At 31.4% G+C, this 18105-nt stretch overlaps 1 protein-coding gene across 1 annotated transcript in view; it reads right to left on the bottom strand.

Annotated features, from left to right (window-relative positions):
• Positions 1 to 8873: 8873 nt before the first annotated feature.
• Positions 8874 to 18105, bottom strand: part of LOC124375214 (endoplasmic reticulum aminopeptidase 2-like) — a 40569-nt gene continuing 31337 nt past the window's right edge. The window contains 5 exon segments of the mRNA XM_046833332.1: positions 8874 to 10975; positions 11097 to 11319; positions 13482 to 13611; positions 16090 to 16232; positions 17255 to 17476. Of these exon segments, the coding sequence (XP_046689288.1) occupies positions 10829 to 10975; positions 11097 to 11319; positions 13482 to 13611; positions 16090 to 16232; positions 17255 to 17476 (865 nt within the window). The 3' untranslated portion in view covers positions 8874 to 10828.

The following is an 18105-nucleotide window of genomic DNA, read 5'->3' as shown; positions in this document are numbered from 1 at the left end:
ACAAAAGTGATACATTTTATACCAAATGAAATATTAGGTCTGTATTTGATATCTGTATTTTATAAAGGATGTATTTCTAGCAACGTTTAAACACCAAGCTCTAAGATGAGATTTCCTACTAAAAGTAATTTTGAAATTAAAACTAAGTAACAATCTATGCACATCCAAGTTGTATTAATTTTGTGTACAGGCAATTTATGGGTTATCAGGTATTAACTAAAATAATTCAATTCTGGAATCACACGAAATACTATTTCTTTCCTAGCATAGCTAATAATCATTATATTTTATATCAAACAATGATTTTTGCTCAGTACAAGGAATAATAATAATTTATGTGTTCTAGAAAATACATAATGTATATTGTGTAGCGTTCAAATGACAACACTAAAATTATGATGGTTCCACATGAAATTTCCAGGTATGAATTCATGAGATGCACTTAAACACAGAAAATGTTAACAAAACAAATGTAGTCAATGAGTCAATGCAAATCAAAACAGAACAAATGAAGGAAAAATAAGAATGATAGTTGGGGTTATGAAACAGAAAATGTAAATACACTCTTGTTAATTTCTTTTATTTCATTCTTCACAAAAAACAACAGTTTTACAATCATCATAAATCAGACATAAATAGCGGTAACTTAGACTAGACATTTATTTCATTTGGTTGTAAAAATATAGCTATAGCTTGTATAATATACATCTTAATTTAGCACCCTAAATCTAATTGGAATAAAATTATGATAAGCAAAGGAGTTTGCACACAGACATACTTTGGTAACTGAAGATAGTACAGTAACTTACACAATTGTGAGCACATTATTGGCTTATTTCAAGCAGAGGACGTATGTCAACCGATTCATTACTTGCCAGACACGCACAGACAAAACAATAACAAAAACAGTTCAATTAAAACATAATCACAGAAACTTATACCTACTGAACCATGTGTTAGGAAATACACTAAACACAATTTACTAACACTTATTTTTAAACTAATATTTTGATAAGGTTTAAAGTACATTTTCTTTTAATTTAATTCCTTTCAATATTTAAAAGATACTGGTCTGGTCAGGTTTGTTTTATTTTTCTGATATGGGTGAAATCATAAAAGTTGTATAAAGCAAAGAATGATCTGAATGTTTCCAGAATTAAATTATTAGTTTAAAACTCAGGCTTTTCACATTTGAGTTATTTCCTTTAAATTTGTTATTATTTGGTATTGTTATTCAGAAGGTTTGTTTTATACAAAGCTCCTATAAGAAAGATAGTTCAGGATTAATTGAATCATTCCCTTCATTACTTTATCTGAAAATTTCCCACCAATTTCTTAAATATAACAAGCCAAATGGCTATTTGCCAGATTATGGCTGCATTTTAAGATGAAACTTTTTCATTATACTCTATTAAAAAAAAACTTATGTGTTGTTTTAAATGACAGCTTTTAAATGTATGCTTTTTCTGCCATGAATTAAAATTTATAAGCTGACTAATATTTTCTCTGGCTAAAAATTGTTTCATGCAATACATATTGTATGAACGTGTAAAATAAATATAACAAAAATAATAAATTCAAGTTTCGTAATTTAAAACTATTACTTTGGAATATATACATGTTTTATTTTTAGTTTCTCTGTCTTGCACAGTAATGACCAAAACACTCCATTGAACTTTCATTAAAAGTATTAAGAAACACCTGAGAAAAATATATTTGAAATTAAACAAAAGTAAATGAAAAATTTCTTTATTTTGAGGTGGAGTTAGAGCTGTTTTAGCCCTCTCTTCCACTAACCTCATAATTTATGTATGTAATTATGAATATGTATATGTAAGCACTGGATGTAACTGTGATAACATCATCATTTGTAAAACTAAAATTTGATGTCTGTCACATGTTGTATTGTCTAGTATACATTGTTTAATCTGTGTTTAAACATAGCTGAATTTTAAGATGGATAAATCCTACATTTAGGTTGTTCAGACTAAGTCTTATTACAATTTATTCAACTTAATTACTCTTTATTTTTACAGAAGCATGAATACAAAGTTATCGAAACTGGACAAATTTGTAGTAGAACCTAACTCTCCAGAAGTAACTTAGCACTGGATTCACTGCTTAAAAACTTTCAATAATTTCTTTGGTTCTGTAAACAATGCTTCTACGTCTCAAAAACATCAGTTACAATCACATGAGTTCTTCCATATACAGTTACATAAGTGAGCGTGAAAACTATAAATAAGCAATAGAGACTCTGACAGCAATTTATTTAAAACGAATGAAATATTTTCTAGGCACTTATTAGCCTCGAGTAAACAAAAACCTAATAAAACAGTTGACTCACATCTTAGTGTTCTAAAACAGTTAAGTAAACATTATGAATTTAAGGCAGGAACAACAATTCAAAATTGAGATTCCTTTATAAGTGGACTTTTGTCCTCATATTCAGCAGATACTGCTAGAAAACATGTCCTTGGACTTACCAACCACCTTCTCATAGCTTTGTGCCCTTTAGATGATGCAGCATCAATCTGTAGTTTACACAAATTCAGAGTCTACTCTGTCAGTTAATATCATACCTCGGAATAACCAACCAGAACAAGATACTGATGAAACTGCATAGGCTACGACCTCAGCTAAATGTAAAAATGATGTCTAACATCAGGAGAAGGCCAGAAATGCGGAAAATGATAATTGTAATTAAAGGGAACATTACAAGACTGTATGTAGATTGAGTAATACTAAACAACTCTGTACTTTGGTAGCTACCATATATAATAATTTTTCAAGTCGTTTATCTAGAGCTAAAGTTGATGTTACTTTGAATGGAAAGAAGGCAGTTGCATTAATAGACCCTGGTGACTGCCCCATGGCTGAACTCTTTGCCCAGCTTACTGTTGACTGTAAGCATTGGATGCTTATACTCTACCAAAAATTGATGATATTATTACACCAACATTCCAGTACAGCGTGTTTAGTACCATTAATTAAAAAAGTGTATATCACCAGACCTATATTCTAAAACAGAATAACTCCACACCTGCCTTTGAAGCATGTGGAAATTTGTATCGGTTTTGTCTAATTCTCTTTGAAGTTACAAATGGGATCTTAAGTTCCCAACAAGTTACAGATAATTTAATTAGAAAGGAGGGGTTGTCTGACACACTTGCATATCTAGATGATGTCACTGTTTAAGGTCGCAACTAGAAAGAACATGATAAGAATCTGGAGAAGTTTCTTCTTGCTGTTGCTAAGAAGTTTAGTTTAACTATTACTGAATCAGAAAGCTCATTGTCCTTGAATCAGATCAACTTACTTGGCTACAGCAAGTTTGCGTGGACACTAACCAAATCTACTACAGTGTTTAAATGAGTAAACGATCATTGCCATCTGTTACACAAACGTGTTTTATGCTAACCACAGTTGATATGACGTATTCTCTGCTTCCCTTTGCTTTCCCATGTGCTAATATGACATCTGCAACAGTAGTACAATGTCTAACCAAACTCTTCACTCTGTTCGGTACAAAGCTATGTTTATTCTGTTCAAGGGTCAAGTTTTATGTCCTAAGAGATCAAATCATTTCTACCATCTCATGGAATGGCTAAAAGTTAAACCATATAACTCTGAACATAATGGTCAAGTATAATGATACAATGGAATGATATGGACAACAATAAATTTGGCCTTAAGGTCAAGAGGACTTAAGATGTCTCAATGAGAATCTGTATTACCAAATACATTAGATTCTATTCATTCTTCTGTGCACCTCCATGAATGTGACCCCTCACATAAGAATATTCAACCACAATAGATGTTCAACTCAAGGTCTAACGCTTCCTGTTTGGTTATTCCATCCTGGCCCAGTGTTGTTAAAATGCTATATTAGAGCAAACAAATAAACATCTGATTGATGAAGTTACTCTGATTGAATGCAACCCTTCATATGCTCACGTCTGGTTTACTGATGGCGGAGAAAACACTGTTTCTACTCGCCATCTAGCACCCAAGCAAAGAAATGAATCAAGAAATGGAGCCTGTCGTCCAGAACAAAGACAACCACTCTCTACATGAAAAAAGCAACTTTGAAGCTTGTGAGGAGATTCCTCAGGACCTAAAGGTGATTGAATCTGGATGGAAACTTCCACAAAAATTACATGATTTTATACTTAACTAAAGGAGGGTGAATGTGATAAAACCATATGTCAAACTGACATTTAATATCTATCACATGCTATATTGTTTTGTTGGTTTATCTTGTTTACACTGTTTAATCTGTGTTTAAATATAGCTGAATAATTGCAAGATGAATAAAGCCTACATTTAGGTTGTTCAGATCAAGTTTTATTACGGTAACAAAATAAAAGGACCGATTTGTATAAAATATGACATGTGGGTGTGATTGGTAAACACTAAAAAAATTTGTATTGTAAGTTTTTTAGGTAGTAAATATGCTCCTAGTTAAACTCTACACTTCACTCAGAAACTGTGCTAACAACTTTAATTTAATGTGTTTTATGACGCTGTTCCACAATTAACAGTTCTGTCAGTTTGAAAATGCAACAAGTATACTACTGTGTCAGACTGATTGGATTAATTAATTGGAAATTACTTGGAATAATTCAGTTAGTACTGTCAGTAGCTTGGCATGGAAACTGGGAGAAAGTTAAGACTGTACTTAAAAAACAAAAATTCAGATCAAGTATTAATTATAATAGGTACCTATATAACATCCTCTCTACTGCACTCCTTATTTCGTCATATGTACTAGTCGTGTTGGCCTGTAACAAAAGAAACCTGACCAAGTGATATTAACTAATAAAAAGACCATTCACCATTAAATTATAGCTCTAATACTCGTATTTGTATTTGATGTCAGCAATAAATATTATTTGGTTAAGCTGCGTTAAAATGTGAAGAAGAATTGATTACAGCTTATATTAACTAACAAAGAAGATTTAAAACACTTTATTTCATATTGTCAAATTAATGCTGTTTATTAATCAAATCACAAATAAACTGAGCATTTAAATTCACTTGCAAACTGCAGGTATATTACAAAATACGCAAAAATAACAATGTAACATTAAGTAATAGCCATTAGAAAACCATCTACTTACTTAATAACTACAGAGAGTGGCATAGCTAGGGGGTGATTATTCTAGGCTCCACATCAAGGCAATACTTAAATTTAGAAAAATAAACAAAATAAAGAACATTAAGGAAGAGTTATGGAATTAAATTAAAAATACTGTACAAGTAAGAGGTTTGTAACCAAATCTGGTTACCAGTTATAAGTTACAAAAAATAAAATGAGAAACAAATTCTTATAAAACTTGTCACATGGATGACTGAAGTAACTACACAGTAGAGTATGCCTCGACTAGTGGTGCTGCCCTCTTTACCATTAGACAAAGCAATCATAATGGATGTGTTAATTTGTAACAAATCTTCAACAAAACTTTTTAAAGTTCTCAATTTATTGTTTTGCTCAAGGTAATATTTCAATAATAATTTGGCAAGTTGTGAGATTGCTACAAATTAAATTAAAGAAGTCATCTATTAAACCATTTAGACAGGTCTCCACATAATAATACAAAAAAACATGTAAGACATAATATTCAGTTTCAAGAAAATTTCAAAAATGTGAAAATGATACGCAATAGTGTCTTTTTTGTAATTTGAACATATTTAATAATGAATTGAAAGTTTAAAACTTCCAAAAAGCTAAGTGTAAGGTCACACTGCCTCTAAGGTTAAATGAGCTATCAACAGATTCAGCTCATTCAAGATTCCTGTTTATTAAGGTAGCTGCCCAACCCTCCTGCATGAATTAACTGAGACCCTTTTCAACACATTGTGTGAAGTCTTCAGGACAAGCGAAGTATTTGGCCAGGTGCCTCAGTCCCGGATAATAAATAAAGTAGTATTTATTCCTAAACAAGTTTATTGTGATTATATGGCCATAAAACCATTACCACTTACAAGTCGCTCATTGTTTCTTCGTATTAAATTGGAGACACTGGTGGAGTACCATGTTATAAAAAAAGTGTCAACAAAAAAACACTATATTGAAACCAACACTTGTAAAAACTGATAAAGTCACTAATTTGCACCAGATGTTGTATAGGATTGAGAATTATTTTTAAAGGAGGGAAATCTTTTCTAGACGTTGATGGGATATATGATAAAACTTCATAAAGCTCCATGATTTAAGTGTCTAGGAGAAAGATAGAAGGCTCAAGTATGCAGATGAACAACTTCCATTACGTGAAAGAGGATAGTACAATCTCAACTCCTGACCACAGTTCAAATAACACCAACATGAAGCTGCTTATTGGAAGTTAGTGAGATGTTCTATCATTACTCCTCTGGAATCTAGATATTGAGTTTTCATCATGAAATTTCAAGTAGTGAACAGTAAACCTACTGCTATGCAGACAGCATATTTTTCTATCTCAAGAATGGTTCACTATGTGATATTCTTAATAACAACCTGCAGATCATTTATGACTGGTAAGGATCTTGCAACGAATCCTGAAAAAAAACAGCCTTACTAATATTCACAAACAAAAGAAATCAGATAGCCTTGAAAATCTTACGCTTATTTGAGTATCTTTAAAAAAATAAAGCACCCAGTAATTACTCTAAGTTACATGACAAATTCTTTAAGTTAGATGGAAAAAATGGTCTTTATGGCCCTTTGATGCTCTGATAGGCCCTTCTAAGGCTTAAAGCTGTGCATCAGCCATTGGCTGTATATGGCAGTTCAGATCGTAGATTGCGTACAGTGCCATGGTCTGTACCAAAGTAGAGATCATTGTATCACAGGATCTCTTTACAGTACTCTTATTCCTCTATGTCGTTGGAAGTATTATTTTATCTATTAACATTTAGCATCCCCTTCAAAGTAGAATCATAAATTGAAGCACATAATCTGATTGTCAAATACTGGAGGAAAAGTGTACTTAAAGTACAATATTCACTTTTAAAGAAAATTTCAATTGCCCTTTACTTGAAATGTAATCATATACCATACCAACATAACAAAATTATTTTAATGCTTCCTCTCAGTCCACATTGACCTTACAGGAATGGGTTAGTAAGAATGAAAGGTTACACATGCCAAATTAAGTAGCATGGCACTTACTGATGGTACACTAATAGGGACCAAATCAGAATTCAACATTTTCAGTCGGGATCAAAATATCAATAAGTGGGTGTCTTAGCCATTTTGGAATAAATGTACTTCATTTTAAGGCAGTGAAATCTATGCCACCTTTACCCTACTGCAAATAGAGAGACACTGTATAGGCAAAAAAATCTTTATCTTATCAGAGAATCATGTTCTCACGATAAGTTATTCTTCCAAATCTCTTCCAAACTTTGTGGGAAACACTGATGCAAACCCTGCTCAACTTAGGACTCAAACGGATCTCAATGCCATCATAGAATCTTAGAAGATGAACCATCAGACATAATTGCCGATATCGAATTAATTTTTCCATTATTTTAACAAGGAGTAATTTCTAGTAATTAGTAGTCATTAAACAGGAACCAGGAACATTGATTCTACATTCAGTTAGTGAACAATGAAGTAGTGTAAAACAAATATTGTAACTTGTAACTTTAGTGTGTGATCTCTGTGTCTAATGCTTTAAAACTTCATTTTATTGGTAATTTACAAAAATATCATGAGAACAGTTGAAACAAGTAGTAATTATCTTAAATTACAATATTTCTTATGCAAAATCGCAGCAGTACTCGTAGAACATGATTACTGCATTATAGAGATAATTCCCATAGGACAAAATGCATTGTTAGAGGATATGGGGTGTGAAGTCTATACAGTTTCACCCCTAGTGCTAAGTTCACTAGCTATGCCACAGACTACAAATTCTACAAAATATAAAATTCGTGATATGGTCAAATAATGGACAGATTGCACTCAAAATATTTACAAATTCTGTCTATCACTATTTAGCTACTGTACTTTATGTTTAAATACAAAAATAGAAAAATTAAAATATATTTTGTGACTACAAACAAATGTTATTTGTTAATAATCAAGAACAAAAAGAGTCTTTAATAATTATTTTATGTAAATTGTCACTGAGTACAAAATTAAAAAAACTACTCTAGAATATCTATTAGATTTTAAAATACTACTTGATTTAAAAGTATGAAACTCAATATCTATACTAGTGCGAAGTTCTATGTAGGAAACGCTATCATAGGAATATAAAAGTCTACAGAATGATACAACTTTACGAATTGGTCAAGTAATTGACAAGTCCTCTTCAGTATCAATCCTGACAAAATGTTTCTTCTTCTTCAGTGTTAGATTTTCAATAAAATTCAAGAATCTGACCAACATTTGTAATTATATTCAAATGGACAAAGGATTATTTCATTTTACTTACTCTCATTAGTTTTGTTTATGTAATCATGGCCTCACCTAATTTAGTAAAACTCAATGATACGATCCAACATTAACTAAGTTATATTATTTCAAACATTAATTACAAATAATATTTCTAAGAGTTGATATTATAAAGATTAAACTTGTTACTATTATGTTGAAAAACTTATCAAGCCCCAGCTGTATTCACCTTTGTAAGAATTAACAATCTGTCAGTTTTAAAAGTTGTAAAAGAAGAAAAGAGGGCACGAGAGAAAATTTGAATAAAATATTTTGTTTGATAAGTAAATCTAAATACTTTTTTTAACTAAACAAATTTGTGAAGAATTTGTATAGAATAAACAATAAAGTATTTTTCAATATAGGATTATGATTTTAAATGTACTTGTATATAGTGAAATAAATTACTTTCTAAAGATTTTTTATAAATACAATTGTTTTAAACAATACACAATTATTTCTTTCAAAATAGTATTAAATTAAGTCACAGTAAATTACTAACATTATTCAACTTTAAAATATATAACATTACGGTGCCTATCATTATTTATTATATTACATTTTAATTTTGTGTTACAGCATTTGTGTATGTGTATACTTTTGAGTTTTGCAATACTGTACTGTAATAATAATATCAAGTAAATTTCAACCAATCACATAATTGTTTTGTTAAATATTTATTGATTACTTTGAGTATTTCGTTTTATTATCTATTTAACTATTTTGGAGAAAGTAGTTAATTTATTATTAACAAACAATTTTAAAATGTGTGACTGAATACTTTTTTGGATAAAATATATACACACATACACACACCTTCTAAATACACATGCATACTTATCTTTCAAATTAAAATATTACAATACTTTGTTATATTATCTCTTAAATTGGCACTTTCATATTCTACACTAGAGAACAAATTTCATGTATTCAATGAAATAGATATATCATATCAAACAAAAAAAGTCTTAAATACAACCCAAGAATACTATTCTAGTTATACAACTAAATATAAAACTAATTATTAGGCAAAATACATATTTTTAATGAGTACTACTACATGATTTGTTTGTATGAGAAATACCTCCCCAATTAAACAACTATGGCCAGACACTATGATAAGAAACTTTAAAAATGTATCTTATTTAAAAAATTAATCAGAATATTTTTATTGACGATATATTAAATAATCATGAACGGCTGGTAATAGATACAATCTAAATACAGTTTAAGTGACATGTGATGTACTTTTGATTTGTAATACCTTTATCAGCAATCTCTGAAAAAATAATAGTGCAAGTTTCAAAATATGATGAAAAACATTAATAGAAATCTCTAAATTATCTAGAAAATGGAGCATTTCAATAAAATATTTTTAGTATGTTTCACAAAAAAACCCAACAGTTAAAACATGAGTTTGTTGGAAAACAAAAAGTACGACAATAACTACTATATGAATTGTATCAAAGTAGCTAAGAAACTGTTGACTATTACACTTGACAAAACAAACTTGAAAGTATCAACAGGGAAGAGAAGTTTGGCATATTTCAATTTAAATTCAAATTACAACATTTCAATGTTTAGAGTAACAAACAAACTTTGAGCAATCCATGAATTTTTTAAATTACTCTGAGCTTTACTTTAGGTATTTCAAGAGTGTTGTTGTCGTACTTCCATAAAAGGTAATTAGGCAAACATTGGAATAACATTTTTTTCAGAACCATTAAAACAAAATTGACAACTACAATATTATTTATTCAACATAAATCTGGTCATGATTTACGAAATGTTCTTAGGTCATTGGAAACAGGATAACTACTGAGTCAGTGAATCGTTATAAACAAGGTACAACACAGTGAGATTATAGAAAAAGAATTATTCCTGAAAGAACATAGAAATAACAATTATTGTTTGATATATGTCAATAGGTCTCTTGAGTTACTTTAACAGTAACTAAAGGTATGTAAGGAAGTTTATCGAGGTATATTGGACTACATCAATCTCTTCAGCTAACCTGCGGCACTGGTCGGTATGGTGTAGAAGAGGTCAGGAAGTGGGGCTCATGATAACAACAGACAGAGGGATAAGACCTGGAGACACTACCCAAAAAGTTTGTGTAATTTCACTATCTCTCCAGGAAGCACATATCACTGGAAGGTACGGTATAGTACTGAGGGCGATCAGTCACAAAACTACGAACAGTTAGGTATAACGTAGGAGGCACCATATAGAGTGACACGGGCCAACTGGTCAGTTGTTATCTTTCCAGATGGCTTTTCAACAACTGGAAAGTACGGTATAATACAGGGGATGGGGAGATCACAGAGATTAGAGACAAAGAGGCATGACCTGAGAGTCGCCACAGGACAGAGTGACCCTGGCAAACTGCTTGGTGTATCGGAACTATCTTTCCAGGTAGCCTGTTAGCCACTGGAAAAGTGGTTCCTCGTTCCGTCGCACCCAGTGAATGTTCAGCTGGATGGTCTCAAGACTCTGTTCCAGAGAGCGACTTCCTGATCCCACATTCAGATGACGGAAGAACTTGGCCACCTGTACAGACAAATATTACAACATTCAACATGCTTGATTCCATTTACTAATCTTTATTATACTGTCATTTACTTTTAAAGTGTATGTGAAGTAAGGTGAACTGTAGGTAAACTAAAGTTACCTCTTTGTAGTCAAACTGAGATGAGAAGTGAGAGGTGACTGTGGAGATAAGACTGCCCATGGTGAATGTGGCGTTGCCGAAGAGACCCTGAAGAGTGGTCCAGTGAGCCTTCAGATGCCTCCAAGCCAAAAGTCGACCCTCAGGGTTGGAGGCAACTGTTGCTATGACAATCTTCACATCCTGTGGTCTCACCTTGTCCCTGTCCAGAGTAGCAAGCAGGTACCTGCAAAACAAATGCATACATGAGAGAAGGAAATGCTTCTTTCTGAAGTTATTACCTTAAATTTTATAATATTTTAATTACAAAACTGTTAAGTAAAATGTTAAACTTCTGAAAGGTTCACCAATATGTTCCTAATAAGATAATAATATATTTAATAACTACATATGCAGATTTAAGTTGTGATCTTTGTGGGTGCAATTATAACGGAGGGTCACATATTTTCCAGTTTTTAATACAAAATAAAAAGTTCAGACCAAATATTTTTTTAGTAGGTACTAATTCTATATATTTCACAGGAATGTGCCACTTGTACACAGTGATTCATTTTTCTTAGTACTGGTTATTTTATACGCATTTCAATCTCATTAATTATTGCAAAATTTTATATCAAAATTTCCTCCTCGCACCCATGTAAATCCGCCCATGGATATGTAGTACCAAATGTAGGCTCTCCTGGGAAACAATCATGTTTTACCAGTAAATTATTAATAAATTCATTAAGAGCCAGCTGTAATAAAATCATCTTCAATTTTTCTCTAGAATAACAATGTTAAACCTCATGCAGGTTTACGCCCTTACTATTAGTGGTAGAATTATGAGAATGTCTCATTTTAAAGATATAAATAATAAGTATCTAAACTCTTTTTAATTTTTCTCAATATGTTAATGGGTAATCGAGAAAAAAATTGTAAGACATTGTTGTACCTCATTGTTTAAATATTCAAAAAGAATTCACTTTACTAAAAAAAGGCATTTCTCACTTTTGTAGTATAATAAACAATGTTCCATCCGCTGTGTACAGTTTTGTATATAAGACAACCCTAACTTGTACCATAGTTTTTTCCCATTTGATTAACCTATAATGACGAGGAAATAGATAACTCTTCATTTGCTTCTGGCATGTTCTAAAAGATAAAAGTGTTGTTTATAAAAAGTTGTATTTATAACTTGTTTCCTTATCTGGTGTTTTGATATTTTTCTAAGGTTAATGTTTTAGCAGTTAGATATTTTTCCCAGGTATTGAATTAGGTACCGTAATGATTTTTTGATTGCTCAGGACCTTACCTGAATTAGTAAGCTGAATTGAAATATATTATGATGTATTAAACTTTCCTCAATAAAAGAAAGAATGTTACTAGCTAAGAAATTTTATATAATAGTCTTTAATTAAAAATGTCCCTTCTGCCTCAGTTGGAAGAAAGGTAGATTTCATATAAGCTGTTAACTTGAACCGATTACGATATTTTGCCATTATTAATTAAAAATTCAATGGCATATAAAAGACTAGAAATTAGCTGTCATCATGGACGTATTAAGTGACAAGAACCTTATTAATCAATCCCATGAAAACTAATTGTATACAATTTAACACATATGTCAAAATTTTATTTTCAATTCAACAAAAAATTTGTATTCTAAATTTAGGATAAATTTAATTTAATTATATTACTTTAAGCCAATACAATGACTCTATTCAATCTGTATTTGCTGTATGTATACAGTACTGTAATGAATAAAAGTGTATGAATTTAAATTTGAATACAACTTTGTCTAAGAAGTTTACAGTCACAAAGTGTGTACGGGCACACTTAATCATCCTCCAGTAAGTGTTATTCCCAGTACTGTAGTAACATTTGCAATGTTGCCTCAATCAATATAATATATACACATATTATAGGTCTAAAAAGTCTTTTACAGTCAAAAGCATCTACTTCCACTAATAGTATATACAGTCTAATGTATTTCCAGCATTGTTATAAACCTTTTATTAAGAGCAATTTGTCAAATTCCACCTTTCTAGAAGATTGAGAAGTTGAAAAACAAAACACGATTCTTTCAGGGATTGCAACCCCACTTCAACCCATATAGATATTTAATCTTTATGAAAATGCTTTAGTTTTTCTATTTAAGTCATAAGGTATATGTCAATAGTTGGTGCCAAATTTCAACTTTCTGAGATATTAGGAAGTTGGAAAAATAATAGTGAGTGAGTGAGTGAGTGAGGGCTTTATTCTTTTTATACATAGAGACATTGTTACAATTTTCAGTTTTTAAATGGTTTGTTATAAAGACAAGTCTATTGTTGATGCCTCTCTTCATAAAAACAATAACACAAATTGGTTAAGTGATGAATAAATATTCTAAATTGGGATAAAACTTACCTTTGTAAGATCCACGGGTCTGAGGCCACTCCCATGACTCTGAGGAGCAGTTTACGCTCACTAGGGACTCCGCTATTATTGTATTTTGACCAACAGAACTGCCATTCCTTTACACCTCCATATTTTATTCCTAAAAAAATAGTATGTCAATACTATTTCATACAATCTCTGTGGATTTATACTAAGTGACCCCTAGTAGTCTAACAACACAGTGTGCACTATGGTGTCTGCTGCAGTTTTTATTTTAAACATGTGAAAATAGTGCATAGGCATATTAATTAATACAAGGCAAGAGAAAAACAGCTAAAGTTATCTTACAGGATATTAATCTTTTAGAGAATGTATGAGTACATGAAAGATAATAACTGAAGGAAATTACGTGTTTTTATTTTGAAAAAAGTTAATTTAATCAAACAAACTGCCATTAAAAATATAATATGAAATCCTTAAATAACAAAACAATAAAAAACCAATGACTCCCATGAAGCTATAACTCATGTATATAAAGTACACATTTTACATTTTTATGTTATGATTACAAAATTACTCACCTTTCCTACTTTGAATACCTGTAATTCCTAGTAGAGTGATCAAAAACATTTTTGTCTACTTTTTTGTCTCAAGGTCTATGACTTTAATTTAAAATTATATTTCCCTAACAAAAAACAACTAATCAATCAGCTCTGCTGAAATTTCAGCGAGTACAGTTCAAAATACACAAATGGTGTTAGGTTCAAAAACCTATTTGCTTTCTATTATTTTAGAGTTAAGTCAAGTTAAATAAAGGTGGGAATATTATATTTGTAATAAAGGGGGTTGATTAGCTTTGAGGGAAGTACCAATATGTGAGCATTTACACAGACGAGAGTCATAATACATGACTGTTTAGGTTTGAGGTCCTGGATAATTTTGGATACTCCAATGTCACAGGAAGAAACTTCTGGTGTCCTTCTAGACCTAATATAATAAAGAAACTTAATTTTTTTTGTGTCCATCAAAACCACATATGAAAAAATATTCTTACTACTTAACTTAAATACTTACTTACTTTAGTTAATTTTTTGTTGATCTAAACTATCAGCAAAACCATAAATTAGTTATACTGTTAGACATAATGCAATAGTTTCTATTGTGAATCTTCTATTGTATAACAATGATTGTTTAAAAAAATCTAAGGTGATCATCCATTAATTCTTCATTATAATACTTCATACGGTAAAGAACGAAAAATAGAGTGGAAAATCCATGTTATAAGTTGATTCCTAAATTTGACCATTTTGTGCTTTCACGTTGTGTTACTCTCCTTAGTTATCCAGAAATGGACTGTCCTAGTTTTCATCATGTCCCACATGGTAGCAAAGTTAAATTCATCTAAATTGTATTATTGTTCTGCTAATAAATTTTAAATTTTGCTGATTTTGATTTCTAAATATGTTTCTCAAAATGGTCAATAGTTTTTAATTAGACTTACATTCTTTACTCATCATCATCATCAGACGTTTCCGTTATCACGGGTCGTCTTTACTATAAAATATAAATACAGTAAGATAAGATAACTGCAGCAAATATTTTGTGTGCCATAAATACGTGGTTTACAATACAATAAATACAAATATTAATAATTACGGCAATGTGAATAAATCACAATTACAAAAGTTATTGAAAACTGTAAAGAATGTAAATAATGATTAATAGTATTAGCTTTGATTAGGTATTAGCCTGTGAGAAGATATTGCATCCAATGCTAAAATCTATCACCCCTTGAAATATTGTGTTATCTACAGGTTATATTGTGTAAACTCTGACAATAATAAAAATACTAAACCTTTTAAATTTAATTCATAAAAATAAGGTAATCACTATACAGTTAAAATGGATTATAACTCTGAACAAAAGATTTAGTATGGTAGCGCTCTATGCATTATCAAACAGAACTAGCTTTATCAAACAGAATTTTTTGTATAAAATACCCATATGGATGCAAGGTCTATTCTCCGTAAAGTCAAAGGTACTAGTTTATTTATTATCACCTGATACTTTGACAAGTCATATGTCGGTTAATTGGGCTTTTTATAACACTTCATTTTTTAAAAGAAGTATGATGTACAATGAATTGTATTAAAATGTTTAACTCTCTCACAGCCTTCTTGAACGAGGGCTTGCTCATAAATGATTTCAGATTAAAAATGTATTATTTACAAATAATTTTACATTGTCCATGATCAGATATAATTGTCGGAGGGGGCTAACACAATGGGTGGTTTTGGAGGTATACAATACTCTCCAAAAGTAGGTGCTCAGAAATATTGGTTCAGAATTTGTTGAGCTTTTATAAAACCTCATAAATGTGTTCTAGCTTAAAAAAACTACTACGTGCAATGTTAATGTTTGTCTTTCATAATTTTGGAAAGCTTGAGCCCATGAGCTCTTCCCCTTTATATAAAAATTGAAATATATGCAAATTTTGAATTTTATAAATGATTGAGGAAATTGTAGAAGAGAGCATTGACCAGAAGCATTTTAATTTGAATTTATACTTTCAACTAAAAATAAGGGGTGAATCTACATTACACTGAAGCACGAGGTAAATGCAACAAATGACACTGACCTGCTGAATACACAACCTCTCTGAGGTTGGGAGGAATTCTTGCGCCTTTGGTCATCCAGGCATGGAATCTAGCCCTTGCTTCCTTCACAGTCTCCTCCACATCACACAGAACTGCCGATGCTAGGATGTCTGAACGCATCAACCTGAATATATTTTACATTTCAATATTACTTTATTACGAGGTTGTTCAAAAAGTAACAGATGTTTTGCACTAGTTTTTCAGTGGATGGGGGCTAATGCCATCACCATCTTGGGCAAAAAGGTGCCTGCTCTCAGTAAGCATTGAACTGTGGTAATGGGAAGTCTGTATCTCTCCTATTCTTTTCTCTCTGTGACTATTTTTGTAGTATTAAAGGTTTAATACTATAAACCTTTAACATGTTTTTTATCAAAAAGGTTTTTGATAACCTCCCCACCCCATATCAACCTCCACTAAAACTAGTGTTTCTGATGATCGATTTCTTTCATAGGAAAAATTCCTCTAACAGAACCAGGTTGTGTGCTTGCTTATACAGTGCAAGTCGGCTCTCGGCTCCTGGACTATGAAATTTTGATGATAAACATGATATTGAATTCTTTATTAATGAATGAAATTGTAATTGGTGATGAGAAATGGGTGAAGATGTTAATTCTGAGACAAAAAGGAAGTCTATGATATAGACACACACACGTTCTTCCATAAAGTTAAGAAAATGTTGATATGGGTCAGAATAATTGTCCCACGTCGGTTAAGCCAATTTGATGTGGGTTGGAATTTTCCATGTTGTTATACCAATATTTGTAAGTGATTTGGGTTGTTTCACACTGATGGTGCCAATTTGTAATTAATCATCTCTTGTGTTGTTTATTGCTCCACATAGGTGGTGTCAAATTTTTTTAAATGTATGTGATGAGTTCCACAATTGTTGGATTCAAATTTGGAATAGTATGAGGTGGTGAATGTCCAATTTCATTAAATATAAATTCTCATACAATATTTGATAGTGTTTATGTTATTATTGTTCACTATAATAAAATGTCCAATTAAATCCCAAATATATTCTATTTAAAATTCATATGCAACAACTGAATATTTTTCTATAAGAGTTCAATCATCGAGGGGCAAAAAGGTGCCTGCTCTTGTTAATCTATATATATATATTTGTTGAATAATGTTTTGAGTTACTTGTTCATGTGTGTGCCAGAGTCATCCCAGCCAAGTGAATGAGCAACGGGCCCCAGTAGATGTTTCATATACCGTAGAAATAGCCGGTACGGAGCCGCCTCAGACAGGTACCGGCTCCAGGCCTGGAAGTGTTCCAGTGCAGTGGCCCAAGGCACGTAATCCCGCTCCCGTAGTAGGTACAGGGACAAGTCCATTGCTATTGTCACGTTCAGTAGGCCAGCTCTGTGATAAACATATGCACCAACATCAATCCTCCTTGCCTTCACAGAAAATACACTAAATAAAAATCAGTAAGGAAATCACATGTTTGTTTCAATGACTAATAGATTAAAACTGCCCTTTTTTGTATATGAAAAAATTAACATTATTTTTAGAATTAAAATATTATTAAGTGTAGTATACATTAGGGTTCTATTTTTGGATCTCAGTTCTTACCTTTTTGTTTTGACCCTTACAGGACCAAGAGGAGACTAACAACTGCAATGCATCAGACACTGCTATTGGCTCCAGAGAATTTTATTGTGATTGATAATATGTTATCCAAAATATTGTTAATTTTTGTGATCTGAGCAGTGTGAAGCTTATTTATTTTGCAAGTACTAGTCCACATGTATATGGTGAATGTATTCAATAATAATAGCACAATTATATTTGTTTGATAAAGAGAGCTTAAATCCAGAATGTAAAATTTTACTGAATAGGTGAAGCAAGCTCACCTTTTCCTGTTTGCTAGATGAGTTATTAATTCCCTAATAACTTATTCCTTATTCCTTTTGTGATTGATGTACACTGCTCAATGGCTCAGATACATCTGTGTGTAATAATAACGACAGGGGCTTTCAAAAAAATAC

Source organism: Homalodisca vitripennis, chromosome 1, assembly GCF_021130785.1.
Source record: "Homalodisca vitripennis isolate AUS2020 chromosome 1, UT_GWSS_2.1, whole genome shotgun sequence".
Lineage (NCBI taxonomy): Eukaryota > Metazoa > Arthropoda > Insecta > Hemiptera > Cicadellidae > Homalodisca > Homalodisca vitripennis.
This window is presented reverse-complemented; position numbering and strand designations above follow the sequence as displayed.